This window comes from Pelobates fuscus, chromosome 8, assembly GCF_036172605.1.
Source record: "Pelobates fuscus isolate aPelFus1 chromosome 8, aPelFus1.pri, whole genome shotgun sequence".
NCBI classification, from domain to species: Eukaryota; Metazoa; Chordata; class Amphibia; order Anura; family Pelobatidae; genus Pelobates; species Pelobates fuscus.
This window is the reverse complement of record NC_086324.1, coordinates 39,980,108-39,997,223: the sequence shown is the minus strand read 5'-3', so window position 1 is coordinate 39,997,223 and position 17,116 is coordinate 39,980,108. Positions and strand designations below refer to the sequence as shown.

Below are 17,116 nucleotides of genomic sequence, written 5' to 3'. Positions count from 1 at the left end.
GAAATCTTAATGACCCCTACACTAAGAAGGCATAATTCTGCCTCTCTGTGTTATGTCCCCTCCTTTATACCCATTTATGTGTACTGCTGCGGATTTCTGAAATATCAGCCCAAGTATAGCTGGAAACAAGCACACCAGGTATTCAATGTGATCCCACCACTCTAACAAACTAACACAGCTAGCTAATTAGTGTGCAGCAAAGATCTTTTCTCCAGGACCCCTTCCTAACAGTCATCTGGTGGTGACCCATGCTCCCCCTAGGTAGTCTTGATCTTTCTTTTTATAATAGGCAGCTGCTTCAAGATGTACAATTAAAAGAAATGAATAAAAACACTAATATCCTTTTTCCTCCTCCACCAAATGTAGAGTCAGGGCTAAAGATATCCCGATTTGAGGTTTTAGCCCCAAAGGCCCTCTTACCAGAATCACCTATGCAGAAGCTTAAAGGACAGTTTGTGGAAGAGATCATCTGATCCTGAAGAATCTCCAATTTCCATATATTTACTGTATTGTTGTCTACTGCTTGAAAGTAGTCAATCTACTGAAAACCATGACCATAATATAGCTATGTGACCGAAAATGCCTATACTTTTTTTTTTTATATCTGAGCTTTTATGAAAATTTCCCACCTTGGTATTATTTCCAACAACTCAATGATATAAGAGGAATAATGCATTCGACCTTTGGTGATCTGACCAATATGGCTTTGAAAGTCCCAGGAAATAAAAACTTGTGTTGTAACCTGCAAAGTTGGGGGAGCTATTTATTGGCTTAGAGCAGAGGTGCCCAAAAGGTAGATCCCCAGATGTTGTAGAACTACATTCCCCTTGATGCTTTGCACACCTTTAGAATGCCTTTGCTATGACTCTTCATCATGGAAGTTATAGTTGTAAAACATAAGGGGATCTACCTTTTGGGCACCCCTGGATTCAAGAATCAGCTGACCGCTCTAAGCCAACCAGCAGCACCCCATCTGGTGGCTTTCCCAGGCTTCTGTTCTGAAGATTTTGACAAACGGATGTTGATAAAGAAACCGTACTGAAGAGGAGACATCACAGGGCTAATTGTCATGCTTGTCGCAACCATTTAGTGGTTGGTAATTGTTAAAATGGCTGTCACTGTTGCTCGCAATTACAAGCAGTTTTCATGCAACGAAAATGGTTAACGACTGGTAATTAGCGTCTCTCAGAAGTTTTACCCTCTCTGTAAAGATTAATGGGAGCACCTGATTTGCATGTTAAACATCCTGGCTGCTCTCTGAATAAAAGGTATACCTGTCTCATCTTGGTGCAAAGGGGAAAAGACAAATGAATGACTGCAAAATATCCTATATCGAAAAATACGTTGAATCTATTAAATATATTTACATTCTAAAGCCAATCTATACATCAGGTGTATGGAAGCACTAACAGGGATATTCTATTGTGAGAATTCAAAGTGAATTTAGAGTGATTTTAAAATGTAAGGCCAGAATAGCCAAACTGAAAGTCTAGCTGGGTTAGAGAATTTTTCCACTTTGGGTGTTTTTACCTTAAATTTGAAATTGACTTTGAATTCTCACAGTAAATAACCCTGTAGGAGCAATATGGTCAGATGAACCTTTTATAGTGCCCTTGTTTAGTTGTTATGGCAGTATACTGACAAATTTACCTTTATCCTGATGTTCAACAAATTTACAAAATGGTAAATGCTAAGTGGTGGTCGGTACCAGTGGAGGTGGACGGGAATGGAAAGTGTGAATCAAGCAACGTGTTAGTTTTTTACACTTTATTTTCACTGGCTCTTGGTAAGGCTGCTTTTTACCAACAAGCATGGAAACAAACCCACAGTTTCTCCAACTAGACACCTTCATAATTTATAGACAAAAAAAAAGGTTGGAATAGCAATGAATGTGATTTGCAGAATTTAGGTCTGTTTTGACAGTGCAGGACGATTTATGATAGTCGAAGTGAGTTCAGGTATATGAATGGGATACAAATTATAGATATTCAATTTACCTAGTTAAGTACTTCAATAAACCCTTATAAAATCATACAACTTACCATGTGCCAACTTCACATTCATAGATTGAACTAGGATCTTTGTTGGACTCCACTTTATTGTTCTTCAATTCAGTATAATTTCTCCTGGCAACATATCCTTTAAAGGCTGTAATAGACACAACAAAATAATAGGACCGTTATTACAATAAATTAAGTCACTGTTATAGTTTACAGAAACACAGAAAACTTGCTTCACTAAATCATCATTTTATACAAAGGGGAGTTGATCTTTGGAGGTGGGTCGGGTAACCTGTGTTGGAAAGCTAAATGCATAGGTGAACGTCTGTCTGGTTGGCTGATTTTGCTTTTCATTTTCAAAATGGGATTCAAGAACCATGTTTCAGTTTAAAAAAAACAGTGGCATTTTTTTTCATTCCAAGTTTTGTTGAAAACATTTTGATTATAAAACATTTCCGAATATTGCATGAGTGAGCACACAAGTCAACAAGGCAAGACATGGCACATATTACAGCATAACAATGCCAAGGTAGTAAGCGGTAGTTAGTGATAAACAGATATAGGCCGAGATGTCACTATGAGAACACAGCCTCATATGTTACAAAGATGTAATCTAGAAGTAGAATTCAATACATAAAAAGAAAAAAAGAAAGTATACACCAATGATTGGTGGAACAGTGTAGAGTGTGCACAAGATAGCCACACCGATCGATGTACAAGTGCCAGTAAGATAGCACAACACTAAGCAGTCAAGATAGCAGTTTAAGTCAGTGCATTGAAACAATGCCTCAGAGCTGTCATATTACATAGTTACATAGTTACATAGCTGAAATTTCATATGAGACTGTATGATAATACGACGGTTTAAAGGTCAGAGCATTTGTGTGTGCTAGGAGTGCGACCTATACATGAAATGGCGTAGACCAAGTCATCGGTTCATAACCCATGTGTATATGGGACCCAAATTAACCATACACATAGACGGACAAGTATGCCAAAAATGTATCATATTAGGATAGAGCCTAATAGCAGTCATTCCAACCAAGACTAACTAATAATACACAAAGCTAGCAATATGCTCCAATCCAAGTGGTTATACAGTAGTAATAGCAACCTAACAGTATTTGCTAATAGGCATATCAGAAATCCCTGCTATCAATGAAGAGCAAGTCATAGGAGCAAAAAGTTTAGATAACAGTAGACCTGTGCAACAAAAATGTGAGCCCTGACAAAAAAAAAAAAGAAAAAGAAAGAAAGAAAAGGAGAAAAATAATCTAAAAAAAAAAATAAAGTAGAAAATTTTGAAAACCTGTGTGGGCAGTCTTCCAACAAGAGATGCCAATAAAAAGGGGGAAAAAAGAGCCTACGTGAAGACCCACTCCGAGCAACAGTGACCTCGTGTGTGGGGTGGATTTTATCCTCGTATATTCTCTCTTCCATAGTGAACCATTACAGTTCAAGAGATTTGTTTCTTATTCCATAGTTGAGGCTCTGTTCATGTTATTTTCTGTGCACCATTATTGAAGGAGGAGGATTATATTATGGGACCCACATAAATAAGGACATGTGAAGGACCATGACAAAGGCTATCTGGTACAGGTCTTGGCTACCAAAGATACAAAGCTCATAGTGCTCAAGTTGGACATGATAATATGGATGTCTACCTCCATATTAGCCAAGTCGCAATAGAGGGACTGGACTTTGTCTGCCAGGAGCTCATATAGTGGGTGATCAACTGATGTGATGGCTTTCAAATATTTTTTGCCCCTTATGCATTACAACGAGCTACAGCATTTGTACTAAAATGGCACTAGACAGTAGTAAAAGGTGCTAGGAAAGATAGGGACCAAGATTAAAGGTACACCATCTGCATCCGGACCACTTTAACTCATTAAAGTTATCTGGGTGCAGTGTCCCTGTCCCCTTAACCCTACAGCTGAACATATTGCAGTTTACCAATGTGCTTAGACAAACTGCAATGTTTTCCTTGCAGGTAGTGATGTTGCAAACACGAAATTTGCCGTTCACGAACGGCGAACGCGAACTTCCGCAAATGTTCGCGAACGGGCGAACCCGGCGAGCTGCCATAGACTTCAATAGGCAGGCGAATTGGATGGGGGCCCTAAACAAGAATAAGTGGGGGGGACCTAATGTCATCCCCCTGGCCCCCACCCCTGAGCGGTGGGTGGGGGTCCTAAACACAAATTGGGGGGGGACCTAATGTCCTCCCCCCGGCCCCCACCTATGAGCAGCGGGTGGGGGCCCTAAATACCAATGGGGGGCACCTATTGTCCTCCCCCCAGCCTCCACCCCTGAGTGGCGGGTGGGGGCCCTAAATACCAAGAGGGGGGGGAGCTATTGTCCTCCTCCCGGCCCCCACCCCTGAGCGGCGGGTTGGGGCCCTAAATACCAATAGGGGGGGACCTAATGTCCTCCCCGACGGCCCCAACCCATGAGCGGCGGGTGGAGGCCCTAAAAAAATGTCCCTCCCCCCAGGTGACTAGGGGTCCCCAAACCTTTCTAAAATCTTCTTTCTTCAGCCCCCAAGAAGGCCAAACAAAAAGCCAATAAAACCGTCGCACTTTGAAAATGAATCCTTCTTCACCCTTCTTCACCCTTCAAGGGCACGCCGCGTACTTAGCTCCGCAGGGCGGGTCACGGCTTATAAAGCCTTGCCACGCCCTGCAATTAGGCTTAGAACACTCTGATTGGTTGGTTTAAGCCAATCAGCGTGCTCTGTGTCATTTTACACAGCATGGGAAAATTCCAAAGAACTTTCCCACGCTGTGTAAAATGACACAGAGCACTCTGATTGGGTGGATTTCAAGCCACCCAATCAGAGTGATCTGTGTCATTTTACACAGCGTGGGAAAGTTCTGTGAAATTTTCCCACGCTGTGTAGTTTGACTCATAACACTCTGATTGGTGGATTAAGTAACCAATCAGAGAGTTATGAGTCAAATTACACAGCGTGGGAACATTACGGTATTGCGAGTAGGGGCACAATTTACTAATACTAAGTAATTTGTACTTAGTATTATTAAATTTGGCTGAAAGACCACAAAAAAAAAGGGGGCGGACCGAACATCGCATATGTTCGCCATCCGTGGCGACCGCGAACACGCTATGTTCGCCGGGAACTATTCGCCAGCGAACCGTTCGGGACATCACTAATTGCAGGGATAGAACTGCCTCTAGTGGTTAAAACTGCCTCTAGACATACAGGGTCTTAAAAAAAAACCATAGGAAAGCATTAAGGTCTAATGCATGTGTGGGGCGTTTACCATGCATGGCCATTAGGTTCTTCCTCTTGATGATGCTGGAGGACGCAGAGATGGAGCCAGCACCAAATAAGGTAAATTAAAAACATTATATATTTTAACTGTTAAAAGGGAGGGGGGCAACGGAACACTATGGTGTTAGGAGTACAGCTTTGTATTCCTAACACTATAGAATTTCTTTAAAGTATGTTTCTGTGGTTTATTAAATCATTTTCAATGTTTCCTTAGAAAAGCAAATTTTCAACTGCTGCTTAAAAATTATGTTTATTTCAATATACAATGTCAAGCGATGAGTAACGTTTTGCTTGTAATAGCCAGAAGACATGTCATAACTAGTGATGTACTGAACTGTCCGCTGGCGAACATTTCCTGGCGAAATTAGCGTGTTCGCGTTCGCCGCGGCGGGCGGACACATGCGCAGTTCGATCCGCCCCCTATTCGTCATCATTGGGCAAACTTTGACCCTGTGCCTCTCGGTCAGCAGACACATTCCAGCCAATCAGCAGCACTCCCTCCCTTCCACACCCTCCAACCTCCCTCCCAGCATCCATTTTCGATTCATTCGGAAGATGCATGCTTAGTGAGAGGAGGGAAAGTTTAGCTGCTGCTGATTAGATAGGGAAATTGATAGCTAGGCTAGGGTATTCAGTGTCCACTACAATCCTGAAGGACTCATCTGATCTCTGCTGTAAGGACAGCACCCCAAAAAGCCCTTTTTAGGGCTATAACATCAGGCTGCTTTTTTTTTTTTTTTTTTCCTGTGTAATGTAATTGCAGGTGCCTGCCTGCCAGCTTCTGTGTGAGGTTCACATTGGATACTGTGCCTACTTGCCCAGTGCCACCACTCATATCTGTTTTAACAATTGGTTAAGCTTTAGATTTAAAATAAATATTTTTTTTCACTGTAATAGAAGAGCAGTTGCCTGCCTGCCAGCTTCTGTGTGAGGTTCACATTGGATACTGTGCCCACTTGCCCAGTGCCACCACTCATATCTGTTTTAACAATTGGTTAAGCTTTACATTTAAAATAAATATTTTTTTTCACTGTAATAGAAGAGCAGTTGCCTGCCTGCCAGCTTCTGTGTGAGGTTCACATTGGATACTGTGCCCACTTGCCCAGTGCCACCACTCATATCTGTTTTAACAATTGGTTAAGCTTTAGATTTAAAATAAATACTTTTTTTTCACTGTAATAGAAGAGCAGTTGCCTGCCTGCCAGCTTCTGTGTCAGGTTGGATGCCTTGCCCATTTGCACAGTCAGTGCCACCACTCATATCTGTTTTAACAATTGGTTAAGCTTTAGATTTTAAATAAATAATTTTTTTCACTGTAATAGAAGAGCAGTTGCCTGCCTGCCAGCTTCTGTGTGAGGTTCACATTGGATACTGTGCCCACTAGCCCAGTGCCACCACTCATATCTGTTTTAACAATTGGTTAAGCTTTAGATTTTAAATAAATAATTTTTTTCACTGTAATAGAAGAGCAGTTGCCTGCCTGCCAGCTTCTGTGTGAGGTTCACATTGGATACTGTGCCTACTTGCCCAGTGCCACCACTCATATCTGTTTTAACAATTGGTTAAGCTTTACATTTAAAATAAATATTTTTTTTTCACTGTAATAGAAGAGCAGTTGCCTGCCTGCCAGCTTCTGTGTGAGGTTCACATTGGATACTGTGCCTACTTGCCCAGTGCCACCACTCATATCTGTTTTAACAATTGGTTAAGCTTTACATTTAAAATAAATATTTTTTTTCACTGTAATAGAAGAGCAGTTGCCTGCCTGCCAGCTTCTGTGTGAGGTTCACATTGGATACTGTGCCTACTTGCCCAGTGCCACCACTCATATCTGTTTTAACAATTGGTTAAGCTTTACATTTTAAAGAAATCATTTTTTTTCACTGTAATAGAAGATCAGTTAGTTGTCTGCAAGCGTCTGGGTGTCAGGCCTACTTCAGCGTGTGCTCTGCAGACCTGTGCCAGCGTGCTTTGACAGTTGCCACTCATATCTTGTGTCTCTATAGCGTGCTTTTACAACCAAAATTTTGTTTCCACTGTAATAGAAGAGCAGTTGCCTGCCTGCCAGCTTCTGTGTGAGGTTCACATTGGATACTGTGCCTACTTGCCCAGTGCCACCACTCATATCTGTTTTAACAATTGGTTAAGCTTTACATTTTAAAGAAATCATTTTTTTTCACTGTAATAGAAGATCAGTTAGTTGTCTGCAAGCGTCTGGGTGTCAGGCCTACTTCAGCGTGTGCTCTGTAGACCTGTTCCAGCGTGCTTTGACAGTTGCCAATCATATTTGGTGTCTCTATAGCGTGCTTTTAAAACCAAAATTTGTTTTTCACTGTTATAGATTGAATAGCAGTTACTTGTCTTCAAGCGGGTGTCTCAGGCCTACAGTGTGTGCTCTGCAGAACTGTTCCAGTGCACATTGCCAATCATATCTGGTGTCTCTATAGCGTGCTTTTAAAACCAAAATTTGTTTTTCACTGTTATAGATTGAATAGCAGTTACTTGTCTTCAAGCGGGTGTCTCAGGCCTACAGTGTGTGCTCTGCAGAACTGTTCCAGTGCACATTGCCAATCATATCTGGTGTCTCTATAGCGTGCTTTTAAAACCAAAATTTGTTTTTCACTGTTATAGATTGAATAGCAGTTACTTGTCTTCAAGCGGCTCTGTCAGTCCTTCCTTCAGCGTGTGCTCTGCAGAACTGTTCCAGTGCACATTGCCAATTTACGTTGCACTCATTAGAACCAAACACTATGGGGTGATTTCACCAAGGACCACACGACGGAACAGGATCTGATTTTTAGGGTCCTTCAAATTGAAAAGGAGGATCCGGTATTTATTCTTATATCTGCTGTCAGTACACAGGAAAAGTTTAAATATTTCTTGTTCTACGTTCTCTGCAACTCCACGCACCGACTCATCCAATACGTGAAGATCTGGGGTTTCTCTGACTCTCCTCAGTAGTGTATCAAACAGAGTCTGCACTGTGGTAACACGGACATCTTCAGGACATAACTCAACTATTTGCAGATAGGCAGTCTGCAGCTTCTCTTTTTCACCTGTTCTCTTCTTTCTCTTATGCGTATTCTTGTCTATATGCAGGTGGTCTCTTGCCTTTCTTTTAACCAATTCGTTCCTTCCATATGGTTTCAAAAGATCTCTGGCATCATTACTTTCAACGCAAATAACGTCATCATAGTTAGTCTCCTCATTATTCACCGGGAAGAGAGTGTTTGCACTGACTACCCACAGCATGCTCTTGCCATTGCCTACTCCACCTTCAACGACAGGGTGCAAGTCCCAAGGAGAAGGATCATTCACTTTATTATCTGTCTTTATTTAACAAGTAGTGCCTGGAACATCCTCATGGGTCACAAGATGTAAATCTGGACTAATGTCAACCCCAGGGTCTGGAAAATCATCAATTTGAAATTTTTCGAATAATCCCAGTGGGCTGCCACATTCTTCCTCCTCTGATGGTATTAAAGTTTGCAGAGATTCACTATGGGGTGGTGTCAAGCATTTTGGAGAACAATTAAGCATCTCCATCCCAATACGTTTCAGATGTCCTATCAGCTCTTCCACCCTATGCGATACTATGGGCAGGCTACCCGTGACGTCATTACTCACGGCCCTATTTCACGCGGACACTCTGTGTCAGTGTGTATCATGGTCTCTGTGGACAGGGAACAGTCTCTATTCTGCTCTGTGTCAGTGTGTATCAGGGGTTTTGAGGACAGGTGTCAATCCATATCTGCCAAGTGACCCTATGTAGGGGGAACAGTCCCTATTCTGCTCTGTGTCAGTGTGTATCATGGTCTCTGTGGACGGTGAACAGCCTCTATTCTGCTCTGTGTCAGTGTGTATCATGGTCTCTGTGGACAGGGAACAGTCTCTATTCTGCTCTGTGTCAGTGTGTATCAGGGGGTTTGAGGACAGGTGTCAATCCATATCTGCCAAGTGACCCTATGTAGGGGGAACAGTCCCTATTCTGCTCTGTGTCAGTGTGTATCAGGGGTTTTGAGGACAGGTGTCAATCCATATCTGCCAAGTGACCCTATGTAGGGGGAACAGTCCCTATTCTGCTCTGTGTCAGTGTGTATCATGGTCTCTGTGGACAGGGAACAGTCTCTATTCTGCTCTGTGTCAGTGTGTATCAGGGGTTTTGAGGACAGGTGTCAATCCATATCTGCCAAGTGACCCTATGTAGGGGGAACAGTCCCTATTCTGCTCTGTGTCAGTGTGTATCATGGTCTCTGTGGACAGGGAACAGTCTCTATTCTGCTCTGTGTCAGTGTGTATCAGGGGTTTTGAGGACAGGTGTAAATCCATATCTGCCAAGTGACCCTATGTAGGGGGAACAACCCTATTCTAGTCTGTGTCAGTGTGTATCATGGTCTCTGTGGACGGTGAACAGTCTCTATTCTGCTCTGTGTCAGTGTGTATCATGGTCTCTGTGGACAGGGAACAGTCTCTATTCTGCTCTGTGTCAGTGTGTATCAGGGGTTTTGAGGACAGGTGTCAATCCATATCTGCCAAGTGACCCTATGTAGGGGGAACAGTCCCTATTCTGCTCTGTGTCAGTGTGTATCAGGGGTTTTGAGGACAGGTGTCAATCCATATCTGCCAAGTGACCCTATGTAGGGGGAACAGTCTCTATTCTGCTCTGTGTCAGTGTGTATCAGGGATCATTAGGATAGGTGTCAATCCATATCTGCCAAGTGACCCTATGTAGGGGGAACAGTCCCTATTCTGCTCTGTGTCAGTGTGTATCATGGTCTTTGTGGACGGTGAACAGTCTCTATTCTGCTCTGTGTCAGTGTGTATCATGGTCTCTGTGGACAGGGAACAGTCTCTATTCTGCTCTGTGTCAGTGTGTATCAGGGGTTTTGAGGACAGGTGTCAATCCATATCTGCCAAGTGACCCTATGTAGGGGGAACAGTCCCTATTCTAGTCTGTGTCAGTGTGTATCATGGTCTCTGTGGACGGTGAACAGTCTCTATTCTGCTCTGTGTCAGTGTGTATCATGGTCTCTGTGGACAGGGAACAGTCTCTATTCTGCTCTGTGTCAGTGTGTATCAGGGGTTTTGAGGACAGGTGTCAATCCATATCTGCCAAGTGACCCTATGTAGGATGAACAGTCTCTATTCTGCTCTGTGTCAGTGTGTATCAGGGGTTTTGAGGACAGATGTCAATCCATATCTGCCAAGTGACCCTATGTAGGGGGAACAGTCCCTATTCTGCTCTGTGTCAGTGTGTATCATGGTCTCTGTGGACGGTGAACAGTCTCTATTCTGCTCTGTGTCAGTGTGTATCATGGTCTCTGTGGACAGGGAACAGTCTCTATTCTGCTCTGTGTCAGTGTGTATCAGGGGTTTTGAGGACAGGTGTCAATCCATATCTGCCAAGTGACCCTATGTAGGAGGAACAGTCCCTATTCTGCTCTGTGTCAGTGTGTATCAGGGGTTTTGAGGACAGGTGTCAATCCATATCTGCCAAGTGACCCTATGTAGGAGGAACAGTCTCTATTCTGCTCTGTGTCAGTGTGTTTCAGGGGTTTTGAGGACAGGTGTCAATCCATATCTGCCAAGTGACCCTATGTAGGGGGAACAGTCTCTAATCTGCTCTGTGTCAGTGTGTATCAGGGCTGGGCTTTGAGGACAGGTGTCAATGTTAGGTGATTTCTGCCCTTTATGGATTAAAAGCAGACTCTGCATCAACTGTGCAATTTTCCATGGGAGTTTTGCCATGGATCCCCCTCTGGCATGCCACAGTCCAGGTGTTAGTCCCCTTGAAACAACTTTTCCATCACTATTGTGGCCAGAAAGAGTCCCTGTTGTTTTTAAAATTCGCCTGCCCATTGAAGTCAATGGCGGTTCGCGCGGTTCGCCGGTTCGCGAACATTTGCGGAAGTTCGCGTTCGCCATTCGCGAACCGAAAATTCCGGGTTCGCGACAACACTAGTCATAACACCTATGTGTCAAGTTGAGATGACACAGGAAATCCTACAGTATTTAATCATATTAACTAGACAGGTATCATAATGTTCTTTAATTGCTCCCAAACCAAAAAGCTAAAATGTGACAACGAAAGAAAAAAAGAAGAAATAAATTATGTAGAATACGATTGTCTAATGCTCTTGAGTATTTAAAGACAGCAAAATAATGTGAATCAGCTGTTAAATAGGATGGAAGTATTGATTGCGCTCAAGGGTGCCTCCCCTGAAGGTGTTGGGGAGCTGTGGATATCCATGTCAAAATAACTTGATTTTTTTATTTATTACTATTAAAGAACATAGTGAGTTTCTAGTACAATACAATTTATTTGGGATTTTGTTTGTTGCACCCGCACCACCAATGGCAAAAGGGCTGACCATACTCTTAGGCACTAATCCTATAAAGCATCACGACCTAGATGTTAAGAAACTATGATCAAGCCTAGAGCTCAAACTTAAGTCGCAACACATACCTAACTTATCCACTGGTATCTAGACCAGTTCACTCTGCACCACGCATGATGTGTTTAAATGGCTCAAAATCGTCTTATTATAAAATATAAAATGTGCACTATTTTCTGTGCCCCTGTCAATGCTGTAATGATTAACGCATACGCTGTTGTGGCGTTACTGTTATGCTCTGTAATCACCTGCACAATAAAAACACAGAATTTTACATTTTTTTTTTAGAAATGGTAGAACTTGCATTAAAACCAAGGCCAATACCTACATGCTCTCCATAGTCTCCAAAAAGCGGTCTTAATGCAAAAGTTTATTTATTTATTTATTTTTTTTAAATAAAGTGCACTTATAGGCTGAAACTGTTTAGCCATTTCCTTTACAGTGCTGGCTTTTTTATATATACATATATTTATTAATGTTTTAAAAATTACAGGAAAGTTTTCTTTACAGTAACAAAGTCCTGGAATTCTTATCACCGAGAATCAATGATTTAAAATTCAGTAAATTGAAAGCTCAGATGCTTTCTTAACAACACGGGCTATAAAGATCCAAACCACTTATTATGCAAATCATTAACAATAGCTTGCTGTTCCAAGAAGAAAACTGGTTTCCAATTTGACGTCATTATTTATGTTTTGTGTGTGTGTGTGTTTTTTTTTATTAGCAGCACAAAAGAGGACCTGCTGCTAAATTTTTCTTGCCTCTGCACAGTTTATTTCCAAATATAATTTTGCCCTGAGCTCTTGATACACTGATGCATATCATTGTTAGATATATTCTTGTGGAGCTTTCAGACATTTGCATACATTATTGTTAGGTTTGTTGCTGTGGAGCTCTGAGACACATTCGTATACATTATTGTTATGTTTATTGCTGTGGAGTTTTGAGACACATTCGTATACATTATTGTTATGTTTATTGCTGTGGAGTTTTGAGACACATTCGTATACATTATTGTTATGTTTATTGCTGTGGAGCTTTGAGACTTTCGTATAAATTATTGTTAGGTTTATTGCTGTGGAGCTCTGAGACACATTCGTATACATTATTGTTATGTTTATTGCTGTGGAGCTTTGAGACTTTCGTATAAATTATTGTTAGGTTTATTGCTGTGGAGCTCTGAGACCCATTCGTATACATTATCATTATTATTAGGTTTATTGCTGTGGAGCTCTGATACACATTCATATACATTATTGTTATGTTTATTGCTGTGGAGCTCTGAGACACACTTTCTAAATGGACAGAGTGACACTATTTAGGGGTGTAAGTCGGGGTGTAGTCAAGGGTATTTCAGTTATAATAAATTTTAGGCATAATCAATTTATGCAAAGAAAATTTAATTTAGAATAAGAACAATGTACCTTATTTACACAGACTTTTTTCTAAACACATTTATTGTAGTTTAAAGACACATTACTGGGAGTTTTATGTGGAGCTCTGTTATACACTTAAACACACCAATAAAGAGGGACATTGGCATAGAAGATTGGGACAGAGGGATACGGCCCCAGAAGAGGGACTGTCCCTCCATAATAGGAATACTTGGGAAGTATGCACTTGGGAGCTATGTGATGCACTCATACACATTACCGTGAGTTTAATTTCTTTGTAATACATGCATATAACAATGACACTCCTAAAAAACTTCACTGTTTTCTTGCCAGAAAGGTCTGCAATGATTTCCACATTCCACTGGTTCTAAATACACAGTAAGAAAATCTCATTCTAAATAGGATTTTTAATTAAAAAAAATCCTATAGCCTGCTAGAGATACGGCTTTACTATACCGGGATCTGATTTAACTGAATTGGAGGATCTGCTTCCAAACCTTTAAAAATATTAAGAGTTACCTAGAATAACACTAGTTATTGCCACAAGGACATAGGCCTTGTCAGAATTAATACAGAAATACAAGATGACGGTTAGCCTCACATTTCATTATTTGCCCAACTCTGACATGCTTGCTATTGCTGATACATGTGTCAAATTGTAGAAATGTATCGTATAGTTCTGATAATTCCAGTTGTGATCTCATGGTTTATGTTATCTGGGAGTCATTTCTCAGCATAGCCTTGCAGGCCTGTTATTCCATAAGTCATTGGTTGCTTTAGAAGCAGCAAATCACACTTCTAACACACATAGGGGCTTATTTACTAAACTGGGAATAAAAGGAATAAAAAAAAAAAAAGGAAAAATAGAAAAATCCTTCAAGTTAGCTACTATTTTAGCTCATCTGTTTTGGTCTAAAACGTGTAATTCTCCTCTTCAATCTTGGATTAACCGATAACAAGAATGAACTATAGATTTACTTGTTAATCTTGCGAAGTTGAGCTTGCTAGGTTTTCGATTACATCACAAGTTGAAGGTTCTAGACAGCTAAGGGCATTGATGATATTAACGAGTGACAGATGTGTCTAACCCATAATGTTCCATATAGACATTGCGGTGTGTGTTTAAAACAGACAGCTCAGGTACTGTGCACATGTGTATTTGTTATTGATTTCACTGTGTTATAATGTGGTTTCAGTGCTTATTTATCCTTTAATTGGTAGAATTGATTAACAAGTAATTATTGGTTAAAGTAGCTTTATGTCATCAATTAGGAGAGATGTTTGCTGTGTTTACTCTTCCTGCTCACACCCATCACCAACGGGTATTGGTTTATTGTATTAAATATTTCTATATTTGTAAATAAAAAAAAAATATATATATATATATTTTATTATTAGTGACTTTTAAGTCTTTCCATGGCAGGATTGTGATCTCTAAATGTGAGTGTTTAATCTAAAGTATAGATCCGTTTTCACAATACAGAATGGTCAAATTGGAAGCTGGATCAGTAACAGTAATTCAAAATAGTAAAAACGCGCTAGTGGGTCAAGGAGAAACCACCATAGGGCACTGTTCATTTGAAACGTTGGTGTTTTATAGGCGGGGAGAAGTAATTGTCATATCCACACCCCCAAAACATTATAGGATAGTGACTAGGCCGAATTCCATCATGTCATGTCATAAAAAGTGGTGTGCGTGCAGAGGCTGCTGTCAGTGTTTCTGCATGAGACTGCAGGGTTTGTGACAATGGCTGTCCACCGGATTGGCACTTGATGAAACCGGCAAACCGGCAAGGAAACAGCTGAACCCCTTACAAAATGTTAACAAACATTAAATAATAGAAATGAATTTACCGCTAAGTAAATAGGGGTTTGAAGAACCTCCTACCATTGTATTGTTATTTTAGGTTCCAATAATAACCACTTCGAACAGTGGAAGCGGATTATTTGTCATCTGTCACCCTGCGTAATTTGAGTGACAGATGTCTCCAGTCAGTTCTGCGACTCCGTTCTCACACGGTTTCATTCAAGCACATGATGATATTTTATGAAGCACTCATTAATAACATAATGGGAAAGCACACATGTGTGTCGATTCAAGCGTGAAGGGCACATTATTAGCCTGTTCGAAGTTAGGAGGAAGTGAGAATTAAAAGATACATTACCTGCAACAGCTCCTTTACTGTCAATATCAGTGTGAGGGGAAAAAAAACAAAACAAACGTGTGTGTATGTGTTTTCTGGAAAATCTACTAACACTGGATACTTTTAACCCTGTATGCTTCAAGAAACACTGTAGTGTTGGGAATACAAACATGTATTTCTAACACTATATTGTCTTGCTTTCTGTTTAGGTAGTTGGTCCCTGTAAGGAATCAAAGTCTTTTTACTCCCCTTTTGTTTTTCCTTTTTTCTTTTATTGAGGATTTTTATCCATCACAAAACAAGAATAAGGATATCGTACAAATATTAGGCAAAAGAGTATAGAACAATAAAGTATATCACAAGTACAACGGATAATTTGTCCAACATAAGGTTAAACAATGTATGAAATATATCAGTACCGTACAGAGATCATTGACGCCTTGAGGTAGTGAATTGACAGATAGATGGTATATTGTACAGGATTTCGTACGACATGTAATCGCAAAAAGGAATGTATGTCAAAGCTGTAATTCACATGTAACTTATACATGTATTATTATAAACAATTGTGAAATAAAGGAATCAAACATCATAACAAAATGAGAAAAATAAATCTCAATAAATGAGTATAAACTTTAAAATGGCATAATTCGACAAACGGCATACATTGAAGTATTAGAGTGTTGATAATAGTGGTTTACTCAACTTTTCTGCCAAGCCTTGATGATGTCTCTGAGTCTGCTCACATCCTTGGCTGAGATAATGAATCTTGATGATCTCAGCCAATCCAGTGCTTCAACACAGAAAAAAACATCGAGAGGCTAGGATGCGTGTGCAGCAAAACACTATGCTGATTCACAGGTTTCTATGAGACCATCTGATCGAAAATGTCATTATGTCTGCCAGTAAAGGCATTTTAACCCTGCAATTTAAACATTGTCGTTCATGCAGAACATCACTGTTTTCAGTCGCAGGGTTAAAACGACAGGGACACAGCACCCAGATCGCTTCATTGAAAGTGGTCAAGTTGCCTATAATGTCCCTTTAAAGTTAAATTCCCTGCTGTATACATTAACTGTGAAATAATGCTTTTTTACGCGGTTCATAAAAAAATAACTTTAAAAAAAAAAAATGTATAAAAGTAAATAAAGTAATGTCCTCCATAATGTTTAAGTCTATGCTCCCCTTCAGGCCTGCTCAACGGGATTGGGGACATTTTGAGACCTGTTATGGATTGATAAGTAGATATCTAGATATTAGATATTAGATATATAAAGATATTTATGCACTTGGTACATCTCAAAAGTTGTGTAACAGTCAATTGTCAGCAGTGATTTTGTGAATTTGTGTCTGACAGCATTTCATTTCAGATACTCCCATTTGTATGCCTATGTCCATACCCATAGGAAATGTATCTTTAACTCGATTATTTTTCAAGTCTTTCTTGTCTCCTCTATTTGATCAATGGATTGTGAAGTACATAAGCCCGCTGAGAGCTCTCGACCACCAGCTCATGTATTTGAAAGGCGTCTGTTTATTTTTAAAATGCAAATTTTCTATACCCCAAAAGACTGCATTGCATTGCAAATAAAAAAAATGAAAAAACTAACAATCTCAGTAAGTTAAGAGATATTCATATGGGGCCATGCTCCTGTTTTCAACCAGCTTGAGATCAATCGCTGTCAGAACCGTTTAGATAATATTCTGCAACATGAAAAAAAAATGTCTTCTCCAATTAACAAAGAATGGGGTAATCCTGATAGAATTTTTCAGGAGTATACTATTTCACACAGTTTACAGCAATGATAAGGTTGTTAACAAAAAAAAAAATCAGTGATTTGAAAAGGCAGACTTGGATACGGTCCACTGCTTGGACAAGTGCCACAGA

The 17,116-nt window shown here is 40.4% G+C and overlaps 1 protein-coding gene across 1 annotated transcript in view; it reads right to left on the bottom strand.

The window, feature by feature from the left end:
• MYO3B (myosin IIIB) overlaps positions 1-17,116 on the bottom strand; it is a 382,767-nt gene that overhangs the window by 46,048 nt on the left and 319,603 nt on the right. The window contains exon 29 of the mRNA XM_063429713.1: positions 2,043-2,148. Coding sequence (XP_063285783.1) covers positions 2,043-2,148 — 106 coding nt within the window. The remainder of the gene's footprint in view (positions 1-2,042; positions 2,149-17,116) is intronic.